This window comes from Poromitra crassiceps, assembly GCF_964638095.1.
Source record: "Poromitra crassiceps genome assembly, chromosome: 17".
Lineage (NCBI taxonomy): Eukaryota > Metazoa > Chordata > Actinopteri > Beryciformes > Melamphaidae > Poromitra > Poromitra crassiceps.
Genome location: NC_139635.1, coordinates 32527600 through 32551789, shown reverse-complemented (window position 1 = coordinate 32551789; position 24190 = coordinate 32527600). Strand labels below are relative to the sequence as shown.

The 24190-nt window shown below is 44.7% G+C and overlaps 2 protein-coding genes across 3 annotated transcripts; one reads left to right on the top strand and one right to left on the bottom strand.

The window, feature by feature from the left end:
* Positions 1-379: 379 nt before the first annotated feature.
* On the top strand, positions 380-14625 carry LOC310792346 (E3 ubiquitin/ISG15 ligase TRIM25-like; the record flags this gene model as incomplete). Its single annotated transcript, XM_083654067.1, has 14 exons — positions 380-1042; positions 2754-2849; positions 3617-3850; positions 5496-5655; positions 6168-6245; positions 8572-8703; positions 9233-9277; positions 10201-10793; positions 11682-11768; positions 12541-12774; positions 13349-13508; positions 13789-13845; positions 13937-13996; positions 14093-14625. Exons 1-14 carry the CDS (start codon positions 434-436, stop codon positions 14623-14625), a joined length of 3078 nt encoding a protein of 1025 aa, XP_083510193.1. The 5' UTR covers positions 380-433.
* A 79-nt stretch (positions 14626-14704) lies between these two features.
* On the bottom strand, positions 14705-23466 carry LOC310792087 (elongation factor 1-delta-like). 2 transcript variants are annotated; one of them, XM_083653798.1, is made up of 8 exons: positions 22873-23466; positions 21902-22025; positions 18255-18311; positions 17388-17469; positions 17220-17308; positions 16858-17082; positions 15186-15380; positions 14705-14861 (listed from the first exon to the last, which is right to left on the bottom strand). In XM_083653798.1, exons 1-8 carry the CDS (start codon positions 23442-23444, stop codon positions 14823-14825), a joined length of 1383 nt encoding a protein of 460 aa, XP_083509924.1. In that variant the 5' UTR covers positions 23445-23466; the 3' UTR covers positions 14705-14822. The 2 variants fall into 2 exon arrangements, with proteins under 2 accessions (XP_083509924.1, XP_083509925.1); XM_083653799.1 differs by lacking the exon at positions 18255-18311.
* Positions 23467-24190: the final 724 nt, after the last annotated feature.

The window sequence follows — 24190 nt, the reverse complement described above, 5'->3', positions numbered from 1 at the left end:
TCTTTGTTGGGAAACTCAGCCATTGTCTCGGAGGTGGGTACAGTTTTATTGTGATTGATAACGTGTATACAATCCAGTAGGTGGCGGTAATGCAACAATTCTTTGGATGCCAACTGCCATTAAACACTAAAGATGTAGAAGACGACGTTCGCCACGCCCCTTCCCTTCAACTTCCTGTAAGCGATATTTTCTTTCGGATGATGGCGAAGGCTGGAGGCACCCTCTCTGCCTGTGATTGGCCTAGCGTCAAACGTTCATCCCAGAGCTGGTTCATCCAATCAGTCAGCCAATCAGAGGCAGAGAGGGGCGGGTCATGTCTTCGCCTAGCGTTCGCCATCATGGGGGAAAAAAATATCGCTTCCTGTAAACAAAGGACGGCTGCCTGTCTCCCATATTTTCGCGTCCACGTCAGTAGTATTTTTCAACAATCATAATGGCACAACCCGGACTCGTCCTCGACAAGGACCAATTCAACTGCTCCATCTGCCTGGACGTGCTGAAGGAGCCCGTCACCATCCCGTGTGGGCACAGCTACTGCTCGGGCTGCATCCAGCACTACTGGGACCAGGACGACTTCCTCGCGGTGTACGCCTGCCCGCAATGCAGGCAGAACTTCAACCCGAGGCCGCTGCTGGGCAGAAACACGATGCTGGCAGACGTGGTGGAGAAATTCAAAAACATGGGAGTTCAACAAACGACGACGTCCGTGACACAGCAGCAGACACCGGCCGGACCCGAGGACGTGGAGTGCGATGCTTGCACTGGGAGGAAAAACAAAGCTGTCAAGACGTGTCTGGTGTGCCTGGTCTCCTATTGCGACACCCACCTGCAGCCGCACTACGAGTCGGCCGCGTTCAAGAAGCACAAGCTGGTCCCAGCCTCCAAGACGCTCCGGGAGACCATCTGTCCCCACCACGACAAGCTGCTGGAGTACTACTGCCGCACGGACAGCTGCTGTGTCTGCCACCTGTGTCAGAGTCAGACAGGGGAACACAACGGCCACGACACGGTGCTGGTCGAGACTGCAATACAGGAGAAGCAGGTAACTAACTTGTGTTAGCTGTGAGTGATTAAGCAAAGTAGATACAGTAAGGCCATGCTGATTATTCCCATGAGGACTTGTGTGATACTACTGAGTTTATTGCACTCCTTTGGTGTGTGACCCAGGGCCGGGTGTTCTGTCGATTTCTACTACCCGTCGATTAAATTACATTATATAACTGGTTATAACTGGGGAGGGGGCTGATGTTTTTATATCGTAAAACAGGTTATACTGTACCCGCTATGCCTATTTCTGGACTTTTGAACCATAATAACCTCTGAAAAGCGCAATAACAACACAAGAAAGACTACTATTCAAAATCAAATAAAACATTTATTTCACAGCAGCAGATTAAGGCATTAATAGAGCTGAGCTTTGCATAACGTGAAATGTGGGACCTGTCTGGAGCACTCTGAACATATATGTCTATGAAAAGTCATAGAATAAACAATTGCTGCAAAAATCAACAAAAACGAAACAAAATAATAGCCAGTCAGTGCCAGGTTAATTAAATTAAAGAAATAAAGTGATCAGATGCGTTGTCTCCGTCTTTCTGCCCTTGTGACAACCAAACCACAGCAAATAGTGCTTCCATGCCAATTCTGAAACAACAGAGCTATGTTTATAGGGGTAGCCTACATTAACTTAAACTGATAAAATTTGATGAAGACTGCAGAAACGGCAGCCTAAAAAAAAAAAAAGTGAGGGGGCAGAAAATTGAACTGAGGGTGCAAAGCCCCCTGGCGCCCCCTCGTGTGCCGGGCCCGGTGTGACCTATAAATCCATCAGTACATACATGGGAGCTGGGGCTCTGTTTGTTTCTCTGTTCCACTGTGATTGTCCCACTGTGATGCCCCTGCTGGACGTGTAGCTCCAGCAAGCGGCGGGACGTCTATTGTAGACCAAGGAGCCATGTTAGCGCAAGCGGCTTGGCCTCCTGTGGCCTTTCCCACACCGTCTGCACAGCACGAGTCACGCCCTTGCAGACAGGCATGTGACAGCGAAAGGAGACGGGGATACGCCCACGGGTGAATCCCCGCCGTTAACTGGTTCAGCGCCGCGGACCTGTTCGTTCAGGTGGGCGACTGCTGCCGTATTGTCCGAACGGATCAGAACATGGCGCCCACGTATATCAGCCGTTGGAAGTGAAGCAGAGCCAGGCGAATCGCCTCCAGCTCCAGCACGTTTATGTGGTGAAGCTCCTAAGCTCCCCACCGGCCATACGCCGAGCGGCCTCTGAACACCGTGCCCCACCCCCAGGGGGAGGCGTCGGTGCGAATGACCAACCTGGCACGCTTGCTCTGGCGAGAGCCAAGTGGCCCGAGAGTCCAGCTCGAGCCCCAGGAAGGTTGCGATCTGCGCTGGGACGAGGCAACTCTTCTGCCAGTTCACCAAAAACGGCAGGGTCTGCAGGTGATCTGTCACCGCCCTGGTATGCTCCATAGCGCGGACCCTCGAGTCCGCCACTATGAGAGCGTCATCGAGATAGAGGAAGACGCAAATCCAACTCAAGCGGAGGGAGATTTATAGTTTTGTTTTGATATTATATTTAATATTGTATGCACGTTCTAACATTAATCATTCTCTAGTTCTGTTTTCATAAAGGTTACAGCTAATGAATTCCATTTTATGCATTACATCTGCATTGAAAGCAACATGAAGCACGTGTGTTTTCACTCGTATCAATTAACATGAACAACATTTTCCTCAGAGTCAGCTTGGCGAGATGAAGCTAAGCTCTCTGCAGAGAATCCAGGAGAGAGAGAAAGTGGTCCAGGAGCTGAGACAAGGCATTTTGTCTCTTACTGTAAGTGCCAAGACCCTGTTCGCTCCGATACTGACTGAGTACTGTAGATGACAAAGTAGATGATAATCATGCCCTCCTAGCTCTTTCATACTGCACTTGGTTCTGTTTGAAAAGTCTTTCTGAGAAAGAGTTGTATCTACATCTGGACAAACCTAAACAATCTGGCCCACACACAGCATTGACTTTTTACGATCATTTACCACCACACTATTGCTAATTTAGGTCTGCCTATGGACCTGTGGGGTGTCACACCAAAGTTTTTAAACAAATTATTCACCTTTTTCATCCCAAAATAGGACACGTAAGTGAAGGATGTTATCGTTTATCGTCTTTCAATGGAATCTTATTGTGGCAATATGGTGATTTGGGGATATAGTGACACAATTCTGCAGTCTAAATTGATGATAGCAAACACATTTTATTTAAAAACTACAGTAAATGAGGTATGGTAAGAATATTACCATTCGGTTCAATGGGATGAACATTCGTACTGATTTATGTGATTTTGTGTACCGGTAGTTAGTTAGTTACGGTAGTTTTTTTTTTCCGTGTCATGCCATTTCTGGCCCATCCCACATGGGATTACAAGACACTATCACACCAAATTATATATAAACATAACAGTGAACCATGTTGTGGTATACAGTATATCGATATGGGGCGGGGGGGGGGTCATTAATGTGCTATTGAAATAAAGCTTGATTGATAGATTACAGACACACCCTAAACTAACGCATTTTCTTGGTCGCTGCATGTTTCTTCTCCAGCGTTCTGCTCGGACAGCTACAGAGGAGAGCGACCAGGTCTTCACTGAACTGATTCGCTCGATGGAGCTGAAGCGTTTCGAGGTGAGGGAGCTGATCAGGGCCCAGGAGAAGTTGGCGCTCAGTCAGGCTGAGGAGCTGCTGGAGAAGATACAGAAGGAGATAGCCGAGCTGAAGAGGAGCGACGCTGAGCTGGAGAAACTCTCACATACTGAGGACCACATCCATTTCCTCCAGGTAATGCCACTGTTCAACTATCATCAGATTGAATTATGAACCACAGACACAACATGAGCAGATTTTTTAATTGTAACTCTTTAAGAATTATGGCCATTGAAGTCATCCCGAAGTCTGTCAGGGGTGGAGACAGAGTCAAACACCTCCTTCAAAGAGAAACATTTTGGATAGTCACTTTGAAAGCCACTACTTTTCCTGGTCTGAATGATGATCTTGACTTTTCCCCCTTCCTTTGAAGGAGTTTCCCAATGGATCTCCTCTTCTTAAAGTCTGAGGTTCTCCATTTTTGTTTATTTTTTGTTTATTTTATTGGATACCCATTCTTTTTGACTAAAAGAGCAAATATGCTCCACATTGTTTCTATGCTGACGCTTTGGCTAATTCTGGTGTTAAACATCTGTTTCAGTGATAAATATTGTCACATGTGCTGATGCTTTGGTTATTTCTGGTATAAGTCGATGCCAGCTGTAAATGTTGTTGCAATTCCTATTTAAACTTTCATGTGATCTTTTCTATATGGTTCTTGACCTGTATTGGGTTGTTGTACCTTTAAGCACCAAGATGACTATTTTCTCTTTCCCTATTTGCATAATTGTGGAATTCTGATTGGATGGCCATCCAATGATGTAATCTTGCTGATTGTCTACATAAGGGCTGTCTTAGAGTCACATGTCCTCTTACTCCCTGATGAAGGCTCCTGTGTGAGCAGAAACATGTTGGTGTTTTTTAATCTATAGCCATGTTTAAAATAAAGGCTTTTTTAAAAATTTCTACTACAAAGACCAGTGTTGCTGTGGGATTTTTTAAGGTTTGCTCTCTTCCACTCTCCACAAAGGTTTTTTTTGCGGGAAACAAACTTTATTTTTCTATTAACTACTTTAAGTTAACCCATCCACGTGCACCTGGCTCTCATATTTTTAAGTCCACGCAGCGCTCTTCTCTTCATCTATTCTAATGAGCAGATTTCCCGTTTACCAGCCACAGACGAAACATCTTCAAACTTAGTTGACCAGCCACAGACGAAACGAAAAGTGTCTCTTACACAGACAGGGATTAAGCTGAGCCCTAAATACAACACTCAATGGAGATATCAATTGAAAAAGTCCACAGTCTTGGACTAGGCTCATTCCCTGTCTGTGAAACCAGAGTGTGTTATAGGAAAGGGTTCCTCCTTGGTATTAAAAGCAAGTCTAAAAATACACAAATAGTGTAGCAGCTGTACTGTACCGTACTGTAGCTGCTACCATTATGTATGTCTAATGTTTAATTGTATGTTTAATTAGGTATATGCTATTAGCACCTGTACGTCGTATACGTCGAATTTAAAATGTTTAAGCACGTCTAAAGTATGCACATGACGTGCACCTATGTGCAGTGAATATGCCACTGTCTCTGACTTGTCTTATCACTCTACTGCCTTATTGCTTGTTGTGTCTCTTGTTGTTTTTGCACTCATATGCCCTGTTATATTTGTACTGTTGTAAACGGAGTCTACAGCACAAGAATTTCACACGTGATACTTGTACCACGGAGTGACAATAAAAATCTTGAATCTTGAAAAAAGTTAGTTTTAAGCCTTACTTAACCCCATACACACACATCAGACAGTAGATCATCTCCTCCTGGTCTCTGTTTGTCGTTCCAGAGCTGCCAGTCCCTCCAAGCTCCACCTGTGCTAGGAGCCGTACCGTCAGTCACTGCTGACCCCAACCTCTCCTTCGGCCCGGCGATGACAGCCATCGCCGATTTTAATAGCCTGCTGCAGGAAGTCTGCCAGGGAGGATTCGTCGGCATCTACGAGAAAGGTAGAGAACTTTTGCCATATACTACGGGTCATATTTGTTTCTTTTTTCTTTTTACATAGACTAGGAATCTCGTGCGCTCGACTCCTAGGCTGGAGACTCTGGAGATGATGTGCCATAGCTGCAGTTATGGAAATTGCCCGCCCCGCAGGCTCCCAAAATCGTGACTGACAGACAGACAGACATCGCCCACCCACCTCAATCGTGCAACTGTGTGCCATGGCTCATACTACGTCACAGTTGCTCGAGTGACATCACTGATGACATCACAACTGCCTGAGTGACATTACTGATGACATCACAACTGCCTGAGTGACATCACAGTTGGGCAATCACAGTTGCTCGAGTGACATCACAGTTGCTTTAGTAACATCACTGATCACAATTGCTCAAGTGACATCACTGATGACATCCCTTCCATCACAAATTGTGACAGACACCGCTTAGCCAATTTGAACTAAGATGACTGTAATCCTTATTTATCTGTTTTTTATGTCTTTCTCTTTTTTTCCTAGTGAGGGATGTGGTGATTGTAGATTCTCCATATCCTGGTGTCCGCTTAGAAATGATCAATGAAATGGAAACAACGCTAGGTGAGTGTCTGTGTACTGTATGCTGCACTTTTGAATTCTAGCTAATGTCGTGTTTTTTTTTTGACATGACAGGTTTCTAACTTTGAAACCTATCTTGTTATAGGAAGCAGTATTGTCTGTCATCTTCAGAATATTTGAAATGCATTGTGCAGTAAAGTTATGAAATGGTTTCGTATACAAAAAGCAGAAAAACATTACTGGCATGACACAAACAGCTTACTCAACATGTTTGTTTTTAGTCAAGATAGTGTTTGCTGAAGTAAGCACAATAGGGCATGCTGACAGATTGGACCGGCGAGACACTGCACTACAGTAACAATGTTTGCTGTCTGTGTCAGATTGGACTGGTGAGACACTGCAGTAACACTGTGTTTGCTGTCTGTGTCAGATTGGACTGGTGAGACACTGCAGTAACACTGTTTGCTGTCTGTGTCAGATTGGACCAGTGAGACACTGCAGTAACACTGTTTGCTGTCTGTGTCAGATTGGACCAGTGAGACACTGCAGTAACACTGTTTGCTGTCTGTGTCAGATTGGACCGGTGAGACACTGCAGTAACACTGTGTTTGCTGTCTGTGTCAGATTGGACCGGCGAGACACTGCAGTAACAGTGTTTGCTGTCTGTGTCAGATTGGACCGATGAGACACTGCAGTAACACTGTTTGCTGTCTGTGTCAGATTGGACCGATGAGACACTGCAGTAACAGTGTTTGCTGTCTGTGTCAGATTGGACTGATGAGACACTGCAGTAACAGTGTTTGCTGTCTGTGTCAGATTGGACCGATGAGACACTGCAGTAACACTGTTTGCTGTCTGTGTCAGATTGGACCAGTGAGACACTGCAGTAACACTGTTTGCTGTCTGTGTCAGATTGGACCGGTGAGACACTGCAGTAACACTGTGTTTGCTGTCTGTGTCAGATTGGACCGGTGAGACACTGCAGTAACACTGTTTGCTGTCTGTGTCAGATTGGACCAGTGAGACACTGCAGTAACACTGTTTGCTGTCTGTGTCAGATTGGACCAGTGAGACACTGCAGTAACAGTGTTTGCTGTCTGTGTCAGATTGGACCGGTGAGACACTGCAGTAACACTGTGTTTGCTGTCTGTGTCAGATTGGACCGGTGAGACACTGCAGTAACACTGTTTGCTGTCTGTGTCAGATTGGACCAGTGAGACACTGCAGTAACAGTGTTTGCTGTCTGTGTCAGATTGGACTGATGAGACACTGCAGTAACACTGTTTGCTGTCTGTGTCAGATTGGACTGATGAGACATTGCAGTAACACTGTTTGCTGTCTGTGTCAGATTGGACCGGCGAGACACTGCAGTAACACTGTTTGCTGTCTGTGTCAGATTGGACTGATGAGACACTGCAGTAACACTGTTTGCTGTCTGTGTCAGATTGGACTGATGAGACACTGCAGTAACACTGTTTGCTGTCTGTGTCAGATTGGACTGATGAGACACTGCAGTAACACTGTTTGCTGTCTGTGTCAGATTGGACTGATGAGACACTGCAGTAACACTGTTTGCTGTCTGTGTCAGATTGGACTGATGAGACACTGCAGTAACACTGTTTGCTGTCTGTGTCAGATTGGACTGATGAGACACTGCAGTAACACTGTTTGCTGTCTGTGTCAGATTGGACTGATGAGACACTGCAGTAACACTGTTTGCTGTCTGTGTCAGATTGGACTGATGAGACACTGCAGTAACACTGTTTGCTGTCTGTGTCAGATTGGACTGATGAGACACTGCAGTAACACTGTTTGCTGTCTGTGTCAGATTGGACTGATGAGACATTGCAGTAACACTGTTTGCTGTCTGTGTCAGATTGGACCGGCGAGACACTGCAGTAACACTGTTTGCTGTCTGTGTCAGATTGGACTGATGAGACACTGCAGTAACACTGTTTGCTGTCTGTGTCAGATTGGACTGATGAGACACTGCAGTAACACTGTTTGCTGTCTGTGTCAGATTGGACTGATGAGACACTGCAGTAACACTGTTTGCTGTCTGTGTCAGATTGGACTGATGAGACACTGCAGTAACACTGTTTGCTGTCTGTGTCAGATTGGACTGATGAGACACTGCAGTAACACTGTTTGCTGTCTGTGTCAGATTGGACTGATGAGACACTGCAGTAACACTGTTTGCTGTCTGTGTCAGATTGGACTGATGAGACACTGCAGTAACACTGTTTGCTGTCTGTGTCAGATTGGACCGGCGAGACACTGCAGTAACACTGTGTTTGCTGTCTGTGTCAGATTGGACCGGTGAGACACTGCACTACAGTAACAATGTTTGCTCTCTGTGTCCTTGCAGTGACACCTGGCCTAGACCAAGGGCCTGTGAGCCCTCTGAACCCGTTCCTCGCTCCAGGACCTGCTGCTCCCACGTTCCTCGCTCCAGGACCTGCTGTTCCCACGTTTGGAGGCTTTGTCATCTCACCATTTGGTAAATGGAGCCCTTATCAAAAAGCAAATGTGCTCTAGAGCAAAACACCTCATGTAGAGTTCACTTTACATGCTTTCAATGAGCAACTCATGCATGTCACGGCCAGTGTTTGGCTTGTTACCTTACCAGTTACCAGTCACCATGGCTTGTTACCTTACCAGTTACCAGCCACCTTGGCTTGTTACCTTAACCCGTTACCAGTCACCTTTAGTTTTAAGCCTGGGACTACTAGAAAGGCATTGAGGGTGTCAGACATCGACCTTGAGCCTTAAGAACTAAACAAAGCAACCTTCATCTGGCCTATGCCAGATGAAGACCAATCTTGACAAAACTTATTTGGGGGATTGCGGTGGGGATGTCGTTTTTGAATAATATCGGCACAAGCAGATATTTAGAGGGGTTGATGGCATAACACTTTCCTGATTTGTAACTATAATTGTTGAAATTGAAATAGCAATTTGTTACACTGGTAAAAGTTGTATTACTATTAATGACTCATGACTGAGTAATTCCGCTTCTGTCTGCTCAGGCTCCAAACTCTCCACGGGATCCAGGCAGAGGCACCTGCAGCGCCGCTCGCACCCCCGGAGGAAATAGGCATCGAGATTCCATGTTGGCCTGGCAAATACATGACACTAAAGTGCTGTGTCATGACACTAAAGTGCTGTGTCATGACACTAAAGTGCTGTCCGCTCCTGATCCCCTCCCTGACCAGCAGTGATGCTTCTGAATTGTACTCTTCACATTTCATCATTTCTTTGCATTAGTGCACGTGGGAAAGAGACAAGGAAACAGGAAAGCATCATGCACAGTGCCACTGAAGACCACACTGTCTGGCCATGCATTAACTTAACTACACTTTAAATTAAGCAGCACAAAAACAGAGCTCACCTACCTTACTGTATCACATTTCAGTATATTTGCAAATGAAACAGCATTTACATTTGTGAGTTTTAGTTTTTTTTATAAAGCTACGCTTTTATTTTTAATTCTCTTCTTTTTTCTTTTCTTTTTTACCAAAGGTCTGTACCAATCATTGCTCGTGGACAAGTGTAAGATATGATCTGTGACATGCTGACATTAAAAAAGCAAACGGAATTGTACAAACTTGACTTTCTCATGAGTGCTGCTTCTTTGCATAGGGGTTGGTTTACCTCTCATTGTATTTTGAGCAAATACGGGCTATTGGGTGTCCTATGTAGAACTGGGATAACAGGTTTTGTTGACTCGACACACTAAGACAATGCTGCTTTTGCAGAAGCGGTGAAGTGTCATAAAGCATTTTATGGCACTATGCAATTATTTGGACTTGTCTCTTATGTAATCAAGTGATTCAGTTGACATTTGCTTTACCTGGGACAACAAGTTTCCCTGTCGCTGGTTTTGATTGGAGCCTGAGGCCACATGGTGCAAGGTGAAACCTGAGAACCAGTAATTTGCACACCTGTGGGCCACGCCTATATCTTTCCGTCTGTCTTTCACTTCCTGTTTGGTGAGAGTACGAGATGGCAGCGACTATTTCAATTGAACAAGACCAGTTTAGTTGTTCGGTGTGTCTGGATGTACTGAAGGACCCCGTGACTATTCCCTGTGGACACAGCTATTGTTTGGATTGCATTGGAGACTACTGGAATAGGTCCAAGCAGAAGGGGATCTGCAGCAGCTGCCCGCAATGCAGGCAGGAGTTCAACCCCAGACCTGCGCTGAGCAGGAACACAGTTCTGGCCGAGGTGGTGCAGCAGTTCCAGAGGACTGGATCCCAAGCCGCAGCTCAACACTTGGCCAAACCAGAGGAAGTGAGATGTGGCCTTTGCCCAGGCAGAAAGGGAAAAGCTCTCAAATCCTGCCTTGTGTGCTCAGAGTCTTACTGCGAGTCTCACTTGAGGGTCCATGAGGAACGCTTTCATGGAAAGGGCCATAAGCTGATCTTGGCTTTGGATCAGCCGAGGGAGAGGCTGTGTCCACAGCATGAGAAACTACTGAGGGTGTACTGTCGCACTGACCAGCAGTGTGTGTGCTCTCAGTGCACCAAAGAGCGACACAAGGGCCACGACATGGTCTCAGTGATGGATGAGAGAGCAGCACAGCAGGTGTGTTCAAATATATATTGCTTATTTACTTTAGGATTCATTCATTCATTATAATTCTTACATCTATCGATCAGACAATAACGTTGAGAGAGGGGGTTTCAAAGTCTGAGACTGGGCCCCCCTCCCAGATAAAGCTTGGAAAAAGGTGCTCCCCTTACTCAATTCCTGGAGGCTTATTGGATCATGAGTATCTTGTTTGATCCCATAAACACCCAACAATTAAGCCAAGATAGCCTGATATTGCTGTTTGACATACTTCAAACTACATATAGAAAAGTGTCTGGTGGCATTTATTAGTTTCTGACTCTGGGAAGGCGAGAAAAACAGTCAAATCCCCCCAAACTACTGTATCTCTTAACTCTCTTTAACCAAATCACACACATTTAGGCTTATTATATGTGATCTCCTTTTCATAACTAATAATGTATAATAACTAAGTTGCATTCACTGAGCCTCCCCTAAAACAGCTTGGAGCCCACCTGGGGAGGCCCGCCTCCCACTGCCTCTCTGCCTTTTAATATCTTTAAATGCTGTATGATCCTGTTTCAGAGAGCGGTAAAGGACAGAATATCTTCTTCTTTTTTACAGTGATGAAGCATTGTGACTATGACAGAGTCTTTAGTCTTTATGTGTCTTTAGAGTCCAGGATGTATATAATGCTAGAGGCTTTAGCATTTCAAAAATTAAATACAGGGGAGTGTGAAAATGTATTACATTGAGCCCCGGTCCTGTAGCTTGTGCTTGGAAGTTATTTGGCCGAGGTTTTGGCTGATGAGACCAACAGGCTTTCCAGTGCAGTCAGTTTTTGATGTCCGCCTCAAAATTGTCTGAGCTAAAACTGTACTGAAATTGCATACCATGCAATACTCATCTTCTGTATTCTCTCAGAAAAAGCTGGAGGAGTCCTCCCTGAAGTCTGCACAGAAATTGAAGGAGGTTGAGAAGGAACTTAGATATGTTGTGAGATACATCAAGGTGAGTTGTCCAACACACTGTTGTCACATGCTGTATGACAGGGCCATTCAACTAAATTGTTCAGGGGGCCGCATTGTCAGAAACCTAAGGGGCCAGGGGCCGGACCGTTCCCCGAGCCATTATATGTACACTTGACACAATGCGCCACCACATTTTCGCAGCCGCGCTGGAACTATTATTAAGTAGGGGGTGCTGTAAGGAATGGAATCTCGACGCTGCCCGCAAGGGCAGCGTCGAAGAAAATTTTATGTTTTTTGGACTTTTATCCATATTTAGAAGAATATTTAATTTTCAATTAACATTAGGATTATACTGTTGTGATGTCATTATTCAGTATGTTCTCCTTTTCTATTATTAGTATTGGTATTCATATTAAATACGGAGTATCTCATGAAAAACTATTAATATTGCATCTTTTGTGTTTAGCTCTGTCTCACAGCATTGTAACATTGTAGTGCAGCAAGAAAGGAAAACTACTGTAAACATTTGAACCATATTTCTTGTTTAGAACCTATAGCTAGCAACATCACACATCTCCTGAAACACCATTTATAATGCATCTTTCTTGATAAGCTACATCACATCGCCACCCCTGAAAAACATTAATATTGCACCTTTCTTGTGGCTACATCACAGCATCTACTGAAAAACATTCATAAATAACCAGAAAATAATAACCAGGATTCGGGCCGCCAGTTGAATAGCCCTGCTGTATGAAATCGCAGGGTGTGCATCATTCACAAAATCCTAAAACTACGTATATTGTCCACAGCACTCCACAGAGGCAGCAGTGGAGGAGAGCGAGAGGATCTTCTCCAAGCTGATGCGCTCCATAGAGAAGCAGCGCTCCGAGGTGAGGGAGCTGATCAGGGCCCAGGAGAAGACGGCTATCTGTCAGGCTGAGGAGATGCTGGAGAAGATACAGAAGGAGATAGCCGAGCTGAAGAGGAGGGATGCTGAGCTGGAGAGGCTCTCACACGACGAGGACCACGTCCTTTTCCTTCAGGTATGCAACATGAGCCGACAGGATTGCTCATTAGTGGGCAGGATTTATTTTGTGGGCCTCATAACGGTAAATAAGGCGAAAACAAACATAAAAGTTTTTTAATCTAATGGAAGTTAAATTTGATAGCTTGCCTCATTCAGTAAATATCATTTTGTGTGCAGAGTTGAAGGTCCCATTGTGGCTCTGATGTGAAATCATGTTTCCACAACTTTACATAACTAAGACAAAAAGCTTCAATGACCTAAAAAGTGATTCTTTCCTGATTTATCAAAGGTGTTTTTCATCTCAGAAAAACTTCTTGAGGGGTAAATGGTCTGGTTCTATGTTCTATGGTCTGGTTCCCATAAGAGTTGGGCTTGCTGGGGAAGGGGGAACAGCTGAAAACCTCCATTTAATGCAATGAATGCTATATTCCTGTGATATGACCCATTTGTAAACCTCCCCAGTATTGTGTTTTTTGGCAGAGCATTTATCAAATTTCTGTCTGGAATACATCCCCAGTTATATCATGCCCATAATGTAGCTACATTCATTTTTATGGTCTCTCATTTGGTTGTGTTCCATGATACTGTAGAAGAGCAAGTCCCTGCATTTCCCTACAAAGACAGTGGAGCTGCCCAGTACTGACGCATTTCCATATTTCATGTACAAAAGCATGAGAGGAGCGCTGGCTGGTCTGAAAGACAGCCTGGAGGAAGTGTGTGACAGAGAACTCAACAGGATATCTGAGAAGGGTATGTCTCCTCCACAATGGATCACTTACAATCAAAATGAATGTCCCCAAAAAAGATGGAAACAGAATCCCCTGGACTTAAAATGAAGAGAACACATTTTGACAATAGGTTCTTCAGTTCTACTGCTGGGAAATTCCCCATCTTCAACTTTTCATTTTAAGCATTTTTTTTAAATCTTACAAACTGTATTGAAATTAATCTACACATCAAAATGAAAGCTTGTCATTTTGTATACATCATTCTTTGTGAATAACAGATCTTTGCTTCTCTGCATTTGTAGTGATTTCATTGAAGGAATCCAGTCAAACCAGTCAAAGTACCCCTGCAAAAACTAAAGGTAGTTTCAATTACTTAATCTGTTGTGATTAAATTGACTCGATTGACTGCTTCTGTCATCTCAATATCTACCCGTTGCCTCTTCCCGACAGTAAGGGACACGGAAATACCATACAGCTCAGAGCCAAGGACAAGAAATGACTTCCTACAATGTGAATATAATTATTTTATAATCCTAACAAAATCGACTATTCTTTATGATCCAAATAACCAACCGTTGTTTGACAATACCCATCTATTGTGTCCAGATTACAACCACATAACCCTGGACCCCAACACCGCCAACCCCTATCTGTGCCTCTCCGGAAGAGGTGTGACCACGGGGGCCGAGCCGCAGCCCTACCCGGACCACCCTGAGCGCTTCAGCAGCTGGGCCCAGGTGCTGTGTCGAGCTGGGCTGGCCGGACGCTGCTACTGGGAGGTGGAATGGGCCGGTACCGGAGGGGTTTCCATCGGCATCTGCTACAAAGGCATCAACAGGAGTGGAGGAGGGAGCGACTGCAAGCTGGGACACAACTCCAAATCCTGGAGCCTGGACTGTTCCTATTCAACCGGCTTATTTCAGCACAACAAGGACAGCGTGGCTATCGCTGCCCCCTGCTGTAACAGAATAGGAGTGTATCTGGACTTCAGGGGTGGGACTCTGTCTTTCTACAATGTTTCTGATACAATGACTCTCCTTCATAAAGTCAAGACTGTGTTCACCCAGCCCCTCTACCCGGGGTTTTGGGTGGGGTTGGGCTCTACGTTGAAACTGTGCTCTTTCAAAGTGCCTGGCTGATTGGATTTCTTGTAGCAGTTCTCAAATAACATTTTGTACAGTATATTTAATTACAAATAGTAATGTATGGAAACAAAGACAGATGTATTTATATGTGTGCTCAAAGCTCAGTATTTTATTACTTGAGAACCGTGCAAGCCGAGAGCAGCAGCAACACTTTGGTGAAGGAAGGAGGGGGTGAAGCAGGGAGGAGGCGCTTAGATCTTATTGAAGGCAGCAACATCCACACTCTGGACCTGTAATTAAAGAAGAAGAAAACATTAAATTAAACATTTGTATGAATTTATCTGAACATCAAGCCTAATTTATGTGTGACATTTTGTGTCATGACACAAGGTGATTTCCTCTGCCACTTTTATACAGGTACACTTGATAAAAATAAATAACATGTAATTTCAGATACTAACACGCTGTGAATATTTTCTGTAACTCAGGGATGCAATTTATTTTTGGACATTTAACTCCCATTATTTTCTAAAATATGACTCTCCTCTTTGTGTTATCAGTTACATCTTAGCAAGTGCTCAATAGCTATCAAGGTAGAGGTGGTTGCAACTTACGTAGTCCTCAAACTTGGTGATCTCCTCCTCCAGCATGTCTGTGCCGACCTTGTCGTCTTCGACCACGCAGTTGATCTGCAGCTTCTTGATGCCGTAGCCCACGGGCACCAGCTTGGACGCCCCCCACAGCAGCCCGTCGGCCTGCACCGTGCGCACACACTCCTCCAGCTTGGCCATATCCGTCTCATCATCCCACTGAGGGAGCACAGAGGTGGTGGTGGAGAGACAAAAGAGATGAAGCAATGCTATTTAATCTGACAATCGCATAGCAATACCGTCTCTCACAAGCCAAAAGTCAACACAGAGCAGATAGTGCAATTTCCATGATGCGCTTGTTGAAATGGTCTATTTTTTACTGAAGCATTAAAATTGGCCGTCTACAACTACCATTTGGTTATTTATATTATAATCAAGAAGTTTGCCATGTAGGTTTTTATTCTTTCAAAACACGAATGTAAAAAGATCCACCAACAGTTGACAAGTAATTGGCTGGATGAAAAATTAATTCAAAAAAATCTATGACTTCTTCAAAACTTTGTGTTAGACAATTTTCAAAAGGGGGAAGAGCCCATTGGATACTTAATCTAAAGTGGATGTACATCACAGCTGAATAAGAATGGACTAATGCATTCACTTTGTGTCTGCGTGACTTGACAGGGCTTTATAATAGGGTGTTATAAGTCTAACATGGAAACAAAAGAAATTTAATGCTTTCCTTTGTCTTTTCCTTGATCCAGTGTGTTTGTTGCTGTGTGTAACAAAGTCTCATTCAGAAGAAGTCTAGGTCCAACTCTCGCAAGAGTTGAGTTGTTGCAGGAAGTTACAGTTGGAAAGAAGCTAAAGCTATAATGTCTGTTGTGTACAAACTCCTTCCGGATGGTCCTCCCTCCGACTAGAAAGTTTCGAAACAATAACCGGTTTAATGATAGACCATGATCAAATTCCCTTATGGTAACTGTACCATTTACATTTTTCATTATCATTAAAACCGTATTACCGTGATTACAGCACAAACACAGTAAATACTGTCCATCATCAACCAAAGTTAGCAACAGTCTCCCAGGTGCAGACTCCTTGGTGAAATGATTTCAGTTAGTGCATCAGTACTTTTTGGGCCTGAGTTTTCAATATAAAACTTGGAAAAATGATTTCAGTGAATGTATCAGTACTTTTTGAACATTCTCTGCACATTTTAACAATACCGTGATAATACTGATAACATGATCATTTTGGTTACTATAATTGTGATATGAAATTTCCATATTGTTTCATCTCTAGTTTTCACCATTGTCTTCCTGCAACAACTCAATGCTTACACACAGCTACAAACAGACTACCATAGATCAAGCGAAAGGCAAACATGTTTATTTGATCTTGTTTCCATGTTGTCAGACACGTATAGCAACCCGAGCCTGTCAATTGCAAAAACGAGCACTTTTAGTGAATGTACATTGCAGCCTGTTTTGCAGCTGCCCAGCTGAAGCGATCTTCCTCAATACTGCACCATTTAAAAAAAAAATGCCCCAATTAGTGACTTAGGACACAAAGTTAGGAAAATAGGGTCAAGATTGAAAAGTATCGAAATTGCCCTTTAAGATTGAGTCAAAACCAGTAGGTCCCAGTAAGAGAGAGAGAGAAAAACAAGTATACAGGCTGCTACAGGGATACATACAGGCTTGACGTCCAACAGGATAGATGACTTGGCGATGAGGGCGGGTTTCTTGGACTTCTTGGCAGCGTAGGCGTCAATGCGCTCCTGTTTGATGCGTGCTGCCTCGCCATCGTCCTCTTCGTCACTGCCAAACAGGTCGACGTCATCGTCATCGTCGTCTTCATCACCACTATTTTCCACCTTTACCTGTTGGACTGGAGCCTTTACCTGTTGGACTGGAGCAGCCTGGGAGCAACAACACAAAGATAGATAGCCATTACAATGAGTTAATTCTGTCTTTTTCCAATGGAGAAAATGATGTAGCCTCTCTAGATCAGTTCTGTAAATATACTGAAATGGGTAATCAATTCTCGGTTATCTACCATTGCACGTGGGACGGCTCCTGGGGTCTTCTCCAGCACAGTCACTCTGGACTCGAGTTTGTGCAGGGCCGCCCTCATATCCTCCACCACTGACAAGCAGCAAGACAAGCGTGAATACTGTGTGACACTAGCCCACAACACATGAGACCAACTGAATGGCACACTTACGTGTGTGCAGGCTCTGGTTCTCCAGTTCCAGGCTCTTCATGCGCGAGACCAACTCCTGGTCTCCTCCCGCATGCGAGGACGACTGTGGACAAACACATTAATTACAAAGTGTTGTGCAGCATACTGCAAGCCAGGGTCAACATGGCAATGAAGTGGAATTTCATCCGGGCTGAGATTCTGTCCCAGTCTGAAGTGAAGAAGCAAGCAAAAATAAATAAATAAATGTATTTGCATGTATGATATTGAGTGGTGAGGTATGATATAGCACAATGCCATGCAAGGCTCAAATCTATTACAAAATGATGATTTGGACACAACACCAACACACACTCTTGATGTTACGATCAACCCCTCGCCCCAAATCAAATATTTACATTCCAGCATGCAGATGGTCTTTTCTTTTATTTAAGCTTGGAAAACTCACATCACACAGATACAACAATGCTATCATATAGGGATGCACAATGCTATCATATAGGGATGCCCAATCAGTTTCCACAGTTAATAATCACTGGATATTTAAATTATATTGACGGTCCACTGTAGGTGATGATCGTAAATTGTTAGAAATGCCAAAAGTGCAGTGAAATATTTTTCTTTCCCAAATCATTGACTGTGACTGATAATCGTGATCACAAACAATATCTAGCAAAAATAAATAAACATAAACATGCGGCCCCAACAATATGATATAGCTTAGTTGGTGGGATGGTGGTGAGAGATGAAGCATCTTAGAGCGGTGATAAGAGAGCAGCACACTCCATTCCAGGCAGCTCAGCCCAGACCTGGCTGCCTCTGCCTGGCCCAGCCAGGCAGGGACCCCTGGTGGCCTGGCACAGCCATGCACGGGGCTCCAGGACGACTTACATTTCTGTGCTGCCGTTTCTGCGGACGCCCTTTGGCTGGCTGCAGGGCCGACTTCACCTGCACCCATTGTTGCACAGGGTTCAGGTGAAGGGGAGTAGAGCGCGAGGACAAAAGACCAAGACAAAGACAAAAGTAGAGGTTTGTAGGTAGATACCAGATGCTACACATTTACTTCATACTCGGCGCGTACGACCAGTCACGAGTCATGGGATCGAGATCGATCTGAATTGTGGAAGAGAGACGGGACGGTATCAGACAACATTTTGAAAAGGGTTATAGAAAAACAGGCCGTGAAGAAAATGGCCGTTGATTTGCACGGAGAATACATTTCTGAACAATGTTCTCAGAGTAGCCTTCGTGGTTCTTATAAAGTCATGCATCCACTTAGAAATATTGACTTGGTAACAGAGTTTGCAGGCGCTACTGACAAAAAAAAAATCTTGTCATAAATCACTGTTACTTTGTGCAAAAATGATCAATTGACAGTTGACAGAGTAATGCCACTGCTTTTAAAAGGAAACACCCACACAAGCAAATGACTGGCAGACGTGACAATGCATAGAATGAAGATGTGAGAACAAGTAAGCAGAGGTGAAGGGAAGGATGAGGAAGAATAGCACTTTAGCCACTACAGCACTTTCAATGTCAAGTACAGCTTACTGTAAATGAGGAAAAACAATACATTCGTGTATTGTTTGTTAAGACCATTTCAGGGACTGAATTACACTAAAGCTAAACCCTCACAAAAGGAGTTTGTTGTTAAAGGAACAGTTCACCCTAAAATCAAAAATACATATTTCCCCTCTCGCCTGAGAGTTTGAGGTATCGGTCGTAGAGATTTCTGCGTTCTCTCAAATACAATGGAACTGGATGGCACTCGGCTTGTGGTGCTCAAAGCACCCGAAAAATATATATACAGTATATATTTGAAAAACTCAAACAGCCATGTCTCTTTCCAGAAATCATGACCCAGTTACTCAAGATAATCCACAGACCTTGTTGTGAGCAGTTTCACGGATGGAACTATTTTCTTTCCACCGAACTACACCCACTAGCTGCTAGCTAGTTCCAACATGAAACTGCAGCTACTGGAGCTAGCAGGCAGCTAGTGGGTGTAGTTCGGTCGAAAGAAAATAGTTCCTACATGAAACGGCTCACAATAAGGTCTGTGGATTATCTTGAGTAACTGGGCGATGATTTCTGCAAAGAGACATTGCTGTTGAGTTTTTCAAATGTATTTTTTCCTGCGCTTTGAGCACCACAAGCAGAGTGCTATCCAGGCAGACATCTCTATTAGGCGTTATCTCCAAAACTTGGCAACTCGCACCAAAACAACCTAGATGGATAAACAGCACTACAGGTGAGAATATGTATTTTTGATTTTAGGGTGAGCTGGTCCTTTAAACTTTAATCATCATTGGGTGTTATAAACGATTTCATCTTAACAGTTATTCCCCCGATTTAAGGGCTGGTACACGGACATGAGTGAGTACAGTACTGCCACTACAGGGGGTCGGCCCGCGCTTCATCTACAGTACAGTACTCACTCCGTCGAGGGACCGCTGGATATTCTGTCGGTATTTAGCAATGTCCTGCAGGATGGCACTAGCTCCTCCCTCCTGCTGGCATGTGGGGGCGGGGCAGTGGGGGAGAAAGAGAGCAGCATGGCAGACAGACAAAAGACAAAAGCAAGCTAGCTGGCCCACACACACCACACCACACCCTACCTTCAGTCATACTGTAATCCAATCATCTGAAGCTTTTCAAAGGGAACTATGATGCCCAAAACTGTTTTGCACTTGAATATTCTTTTGTTTTAAACACTGTTCCTTCTAAATTCGTCACAAACTCAAAGGATGAACACACACATGCAACAGCAAATACACTTATCTAGTTGTGCCTGATGCAGCAAGGTGAAGGTTAGGGGTCAAAATATGTCCCGACACCTTTTGGCAGCAGATAGGACGGAAAGCAATCCCCAGATGACAAGCCACCCTGCACCTCTCACGATCCATGGTTGCAATTTTTCCATTTCAATATTCCACACCTATTCCAGACCTATTTTGGCTAGACTTTTTTGGTTACTTGTTGGTTAGCATTCTTAATGTGTACATATAGACTAGAGCAGGGCTACCCGGCCCGTCGGACTCGGAACCCGAACCCGGCCCGACTTACGGGCCGGGTTCGGACAGAATTATTGAAGTCGCGTTCGGGCTCGGGCCGGGCTCGGTCACGTAATCAGTCACTTGTTTTTGCCTTCAAATAAAATCTATCATCAGCTCCTGAGCTAATTTACTACGTTAATGAAAGCACCTGAAGGCATCGAATGAAACACGCCCAGACATCACTCTGCTGCTCTGCCCGGAGTCAGCTGCGTGTAGGCTCATCAGCGCTGGTGTCGCAGACACCGTGCAGTACTTCTTTCAGCGATGTGGGACTGTGTGGGCAGTGCACGGCACGCACGAATTAGGCTGTTTGGTGCTTTGCTTTGTACATTACGTATTAATCATTGACTGCTTTGAATTACGAGGACTGATTTTGGTTTGGGATTATATAGGGCTGTTTATAGGCTGGACAGACTCATTGAATTATGCGCTCGCTGCGCTCCGAGGGGGAAAAAAAAATCAGGGAGGGGGTTCGGGCCGGGCTCGGACAGATTATCAATTGACACCTGTCGGGCCGGGCCGGGCTCGGCTAATAATGTGACGGGCTCGGTCGGGTTCGGTAAGGAAAATTCAGCCCGAGCCCAGCTCTAATATAGACATCAAAAGTCTGAAATAACACACATGGGATTATGGAGTGACCCCCCCAAAAAGTGTCAATTCAACATTCGCTGCAGTTTTCCTTGATGGAGATGCAAAGGTATTGGGAGGAAATTATCCATCAACTTCACTATTTATATTTGTCTAAGAAACAAATTTCAAGCATATGCTTTTAGGTCATGGCAGGTGTGTCCAAACTTTTGACGGGTATAAAACACATAATACACATACGTGTATTCAGGCTGAACAACGTCAACACTTGACTTTGTGCTATCCCCCAGTTTCTAAAGACCTGGAAATGATCATAGAGTACTCATTTTCCATTCTTGTCCAGTTCTGTACAGTAACTCGGACAGCCCCTGCTGCCCTGGACAGTCTGTAAAGCCCCTGTTGCTCTGGACAGCCTGAAAAGCAGAGACAGCTGCCAAACTACCTGACCCCTCTCACTCAGCTGAGCCACTTCTAAATCGAGTGGCTTAACTCACAGCTGCAACGGGCTGGTGAGCGCTGTGACCGGCGATTATGTAACTCGCACTTAAAGCGAGAGGCCGATGACTGGCGGGGCGCTGTGCGCCCGCTGACAACGCAACATGAGCTGAGGCGGTGCCATGCAGGAGAGCGCCGTTGGACGTCCAAGATGGCCGCAGTACAGGGCTACAAAGAGGGCGGGCTCTGGTGAGTGGAGTCACTGTGAGCCTGACAGACAACAGGTATCATCGTTTTAGGACTCAGACTCGTACAGTACATGTCCAAAAATACACAACTAAATAAAAAAATGTCCCAACTCTAAAAAACCAGGGAGCTTCTCTTTTCAGAACCAACAAAGAAAGGTGAAGAAGTCCTTTCAAGACTAACAAGTGTGCAAGTGTGTGTGTGTGTGTGTACCTGGTATGACTGTGTGGCGGGGCCATTGGCTCCTTCGTAGAAGCGCGTCTCCGCCTCATCATAGCGATGTTTATCGAACCAAATGTTCTCGCTGGCAAGACACTGCAGTCCACTCATGTTGGTACTGAGGAGGGAAGCAGGGAGGAGGGGTACAGAGTTAGTGAAGATTAGACTAGAGGCATTGTTACTGTGTATGACAATCTGATATGAATACAAATACAATGATCAATACAGGACAGTATATTATCTATATAATAATAACTATAATGACAGATTGTATTAATATCGTTATAGCCAGAGAGCAATCAAGACAGCAAATGAGTGACAGGACATGTCTTAATTAGAGGCGGGACCAGGACGATGAAGATGACAGGTTACAATTCAAACGGCATGCTGAGCCACAGACTGGGTTGTGGTGGGAATAGGGAGAGACAAAACAAAGCAGAACAAATAAGTTCCATCAAACATATAATGTGACAATTGAGAATAAGCAAGGCATCAGTTAGGCCACGTCAGAGTGTTAAAATACCAATAAAAAAAGAAAGGGGTGAAAATAGCCTAGGGTTCATATACTACAGATTACTGCAGCAGATAGGCATCTACACATTCCATTCCTCAGCCAATGTGAAACAGAGTTGCCTCGTCTGCAAACTCTGGATTATAGAACAAAAGGTTGGCAACGGCCCACCAACATGCCCCCTAGAGGTACTGTATGAATACCCAGGAAGAGTACCACCAACATGTCCCCTTATAGTTATAGCAGAGGTACTCTACTGTATGAATACCCAGGAAGAGTACAACAGCGGTGTGACAGAACAAAAATAAAATTGTCACAACATAACTTAGCATAATTCAAAAAAGGACCAAAACAAAAATGCAGCCAGACAAGAACACAAAAAAATAAAATAAATTGAAAACAAGTCAGACAACATCATGTCTCTCCCATTCCCTGAGTGAGGGAGGTGTCATACTTGTCCCATCTGGGCCAGCTTTCGGTCTCGGAAAGGCCCCTCTTCCTGTGGGTCGGCCCCCTGCTGCCCCTGCCCCCCTGGCCGGTCTCAGAGGAGGTGCGGCTGCGGCCCCCTCTGGGCTGGCGGTGGGGGGTACCAGAGGACCTGACCGTGGTAACGGGGTGGGACGGGTCCTCCTGGTCCTGCTGCTGACCGTACGAGCCTTTGGAGCGGAAGGTCATGGTGCGGGCGGTGAAGGAGCCTCTGGTGTTTGGGCTCCTTGGAGAGGACGAGGGCGATCCATTGCTATGGCTAGCGAACCTGCGCTGGTAGTTGTGCTCTGCCTGCGTGCCCCGCAGGATGGGGCTTTGGCCGTAGGAGCCGGCCCCTTCCATAGGGGAGCCCAACCCCTCCTCTTCAGCCCCAGAGCCCTGGCTCCCCGACCGGGACGAGCGGGTACGCCGCCGCATCCTGCCCAAGTGGATGTCGTCTCCATTCGCTCGCTCCACAGTGGGGCCGTTACCCTGCATGAACCCCCCCACCGGTATAGCACTCTGAGGGGCTCTTCCATGCTGGCCGCTTGTCTGATCCATTGCTTAATTAACGGGGTTTCTTCTGTACTCAACCTTGTGTCAGGTATATGAGGAGAGAAACAGGTAGAAGCTGGAGCCATTAGTTCAATGTGAAGTTAGTATCACAGATAACTGTCTGGTTAAAGGGATCAGAGGATGCGATTTGTGAAGCTCAAAGGAAACAAAAAAAGAGATACGGTGATGCCAATGTGGTCTCTTCAGGCAAGGAGACGGAGGATTGATCAGTTAACGTTGAATCTGAAAATGTGAATGGCGATATAACATTTTAAATAATACAGCATTGGCTTAGCCTCTTTAGTGTAAATTGCAGATCGAACCACAGATTTCAGGAGGAGCTTAGTTGTGTAGGCTTTTAGAAGCTTTGCATGATAATAATACAAAATAAAGTTACAAAAGTTCATTGATCAATCTCACATTGGACTTTCAATATCCAAAGAAGCAAAAAAAAATAAAAAAATGCAAAATGCTGTGTGGGCAACACAAATGACTGGTGAAAATGGCCAATATTTTAGGTTAGATTGTGTTTGTGTATTATATGTGATGTGACAAGATGTTTCTTGTGGAAGCATCCAAAAGCACATTATTTATTCAATGCTTGGCTCACCTTTGTTTTGGCATGCTGGAGGATAGTGTAGGCTACCTATTGTGGAATGGAATACTGAAATCCAAAAGTATGTATTACTCTAATTATATAACTTCTAGAAGGTTTAAAAGCATCAAAAGTCAATGTAAAGAGTTTCTTGAAA

Excerpts from the sequence above, each read along its gene's own strand:
- LOC310792087 (XM_083653798.1), bottom strand. The coding sequence starts at position 23,444 with ATGGATCAGACAAGCGGCCAGCATGGAAGAGCCCCTCAGAGTGCTATA. Across the intron at positions 17,470-18,254 it reads AGAAACGGCAGCACAGAAAT|TCGTCCTCGCATGCGGGAGG; the intron begins GTAAGTCGTCCT and ends GTTTGTCCACAG. Across the intron at positions 17,083-17,219 it reads GAGCCGTCCCACGTGCAATG|GCTGCTCCAGTCCAACAGGT; the intron begins GTAGATAACCGA and ends TGTTGCTCCCAG.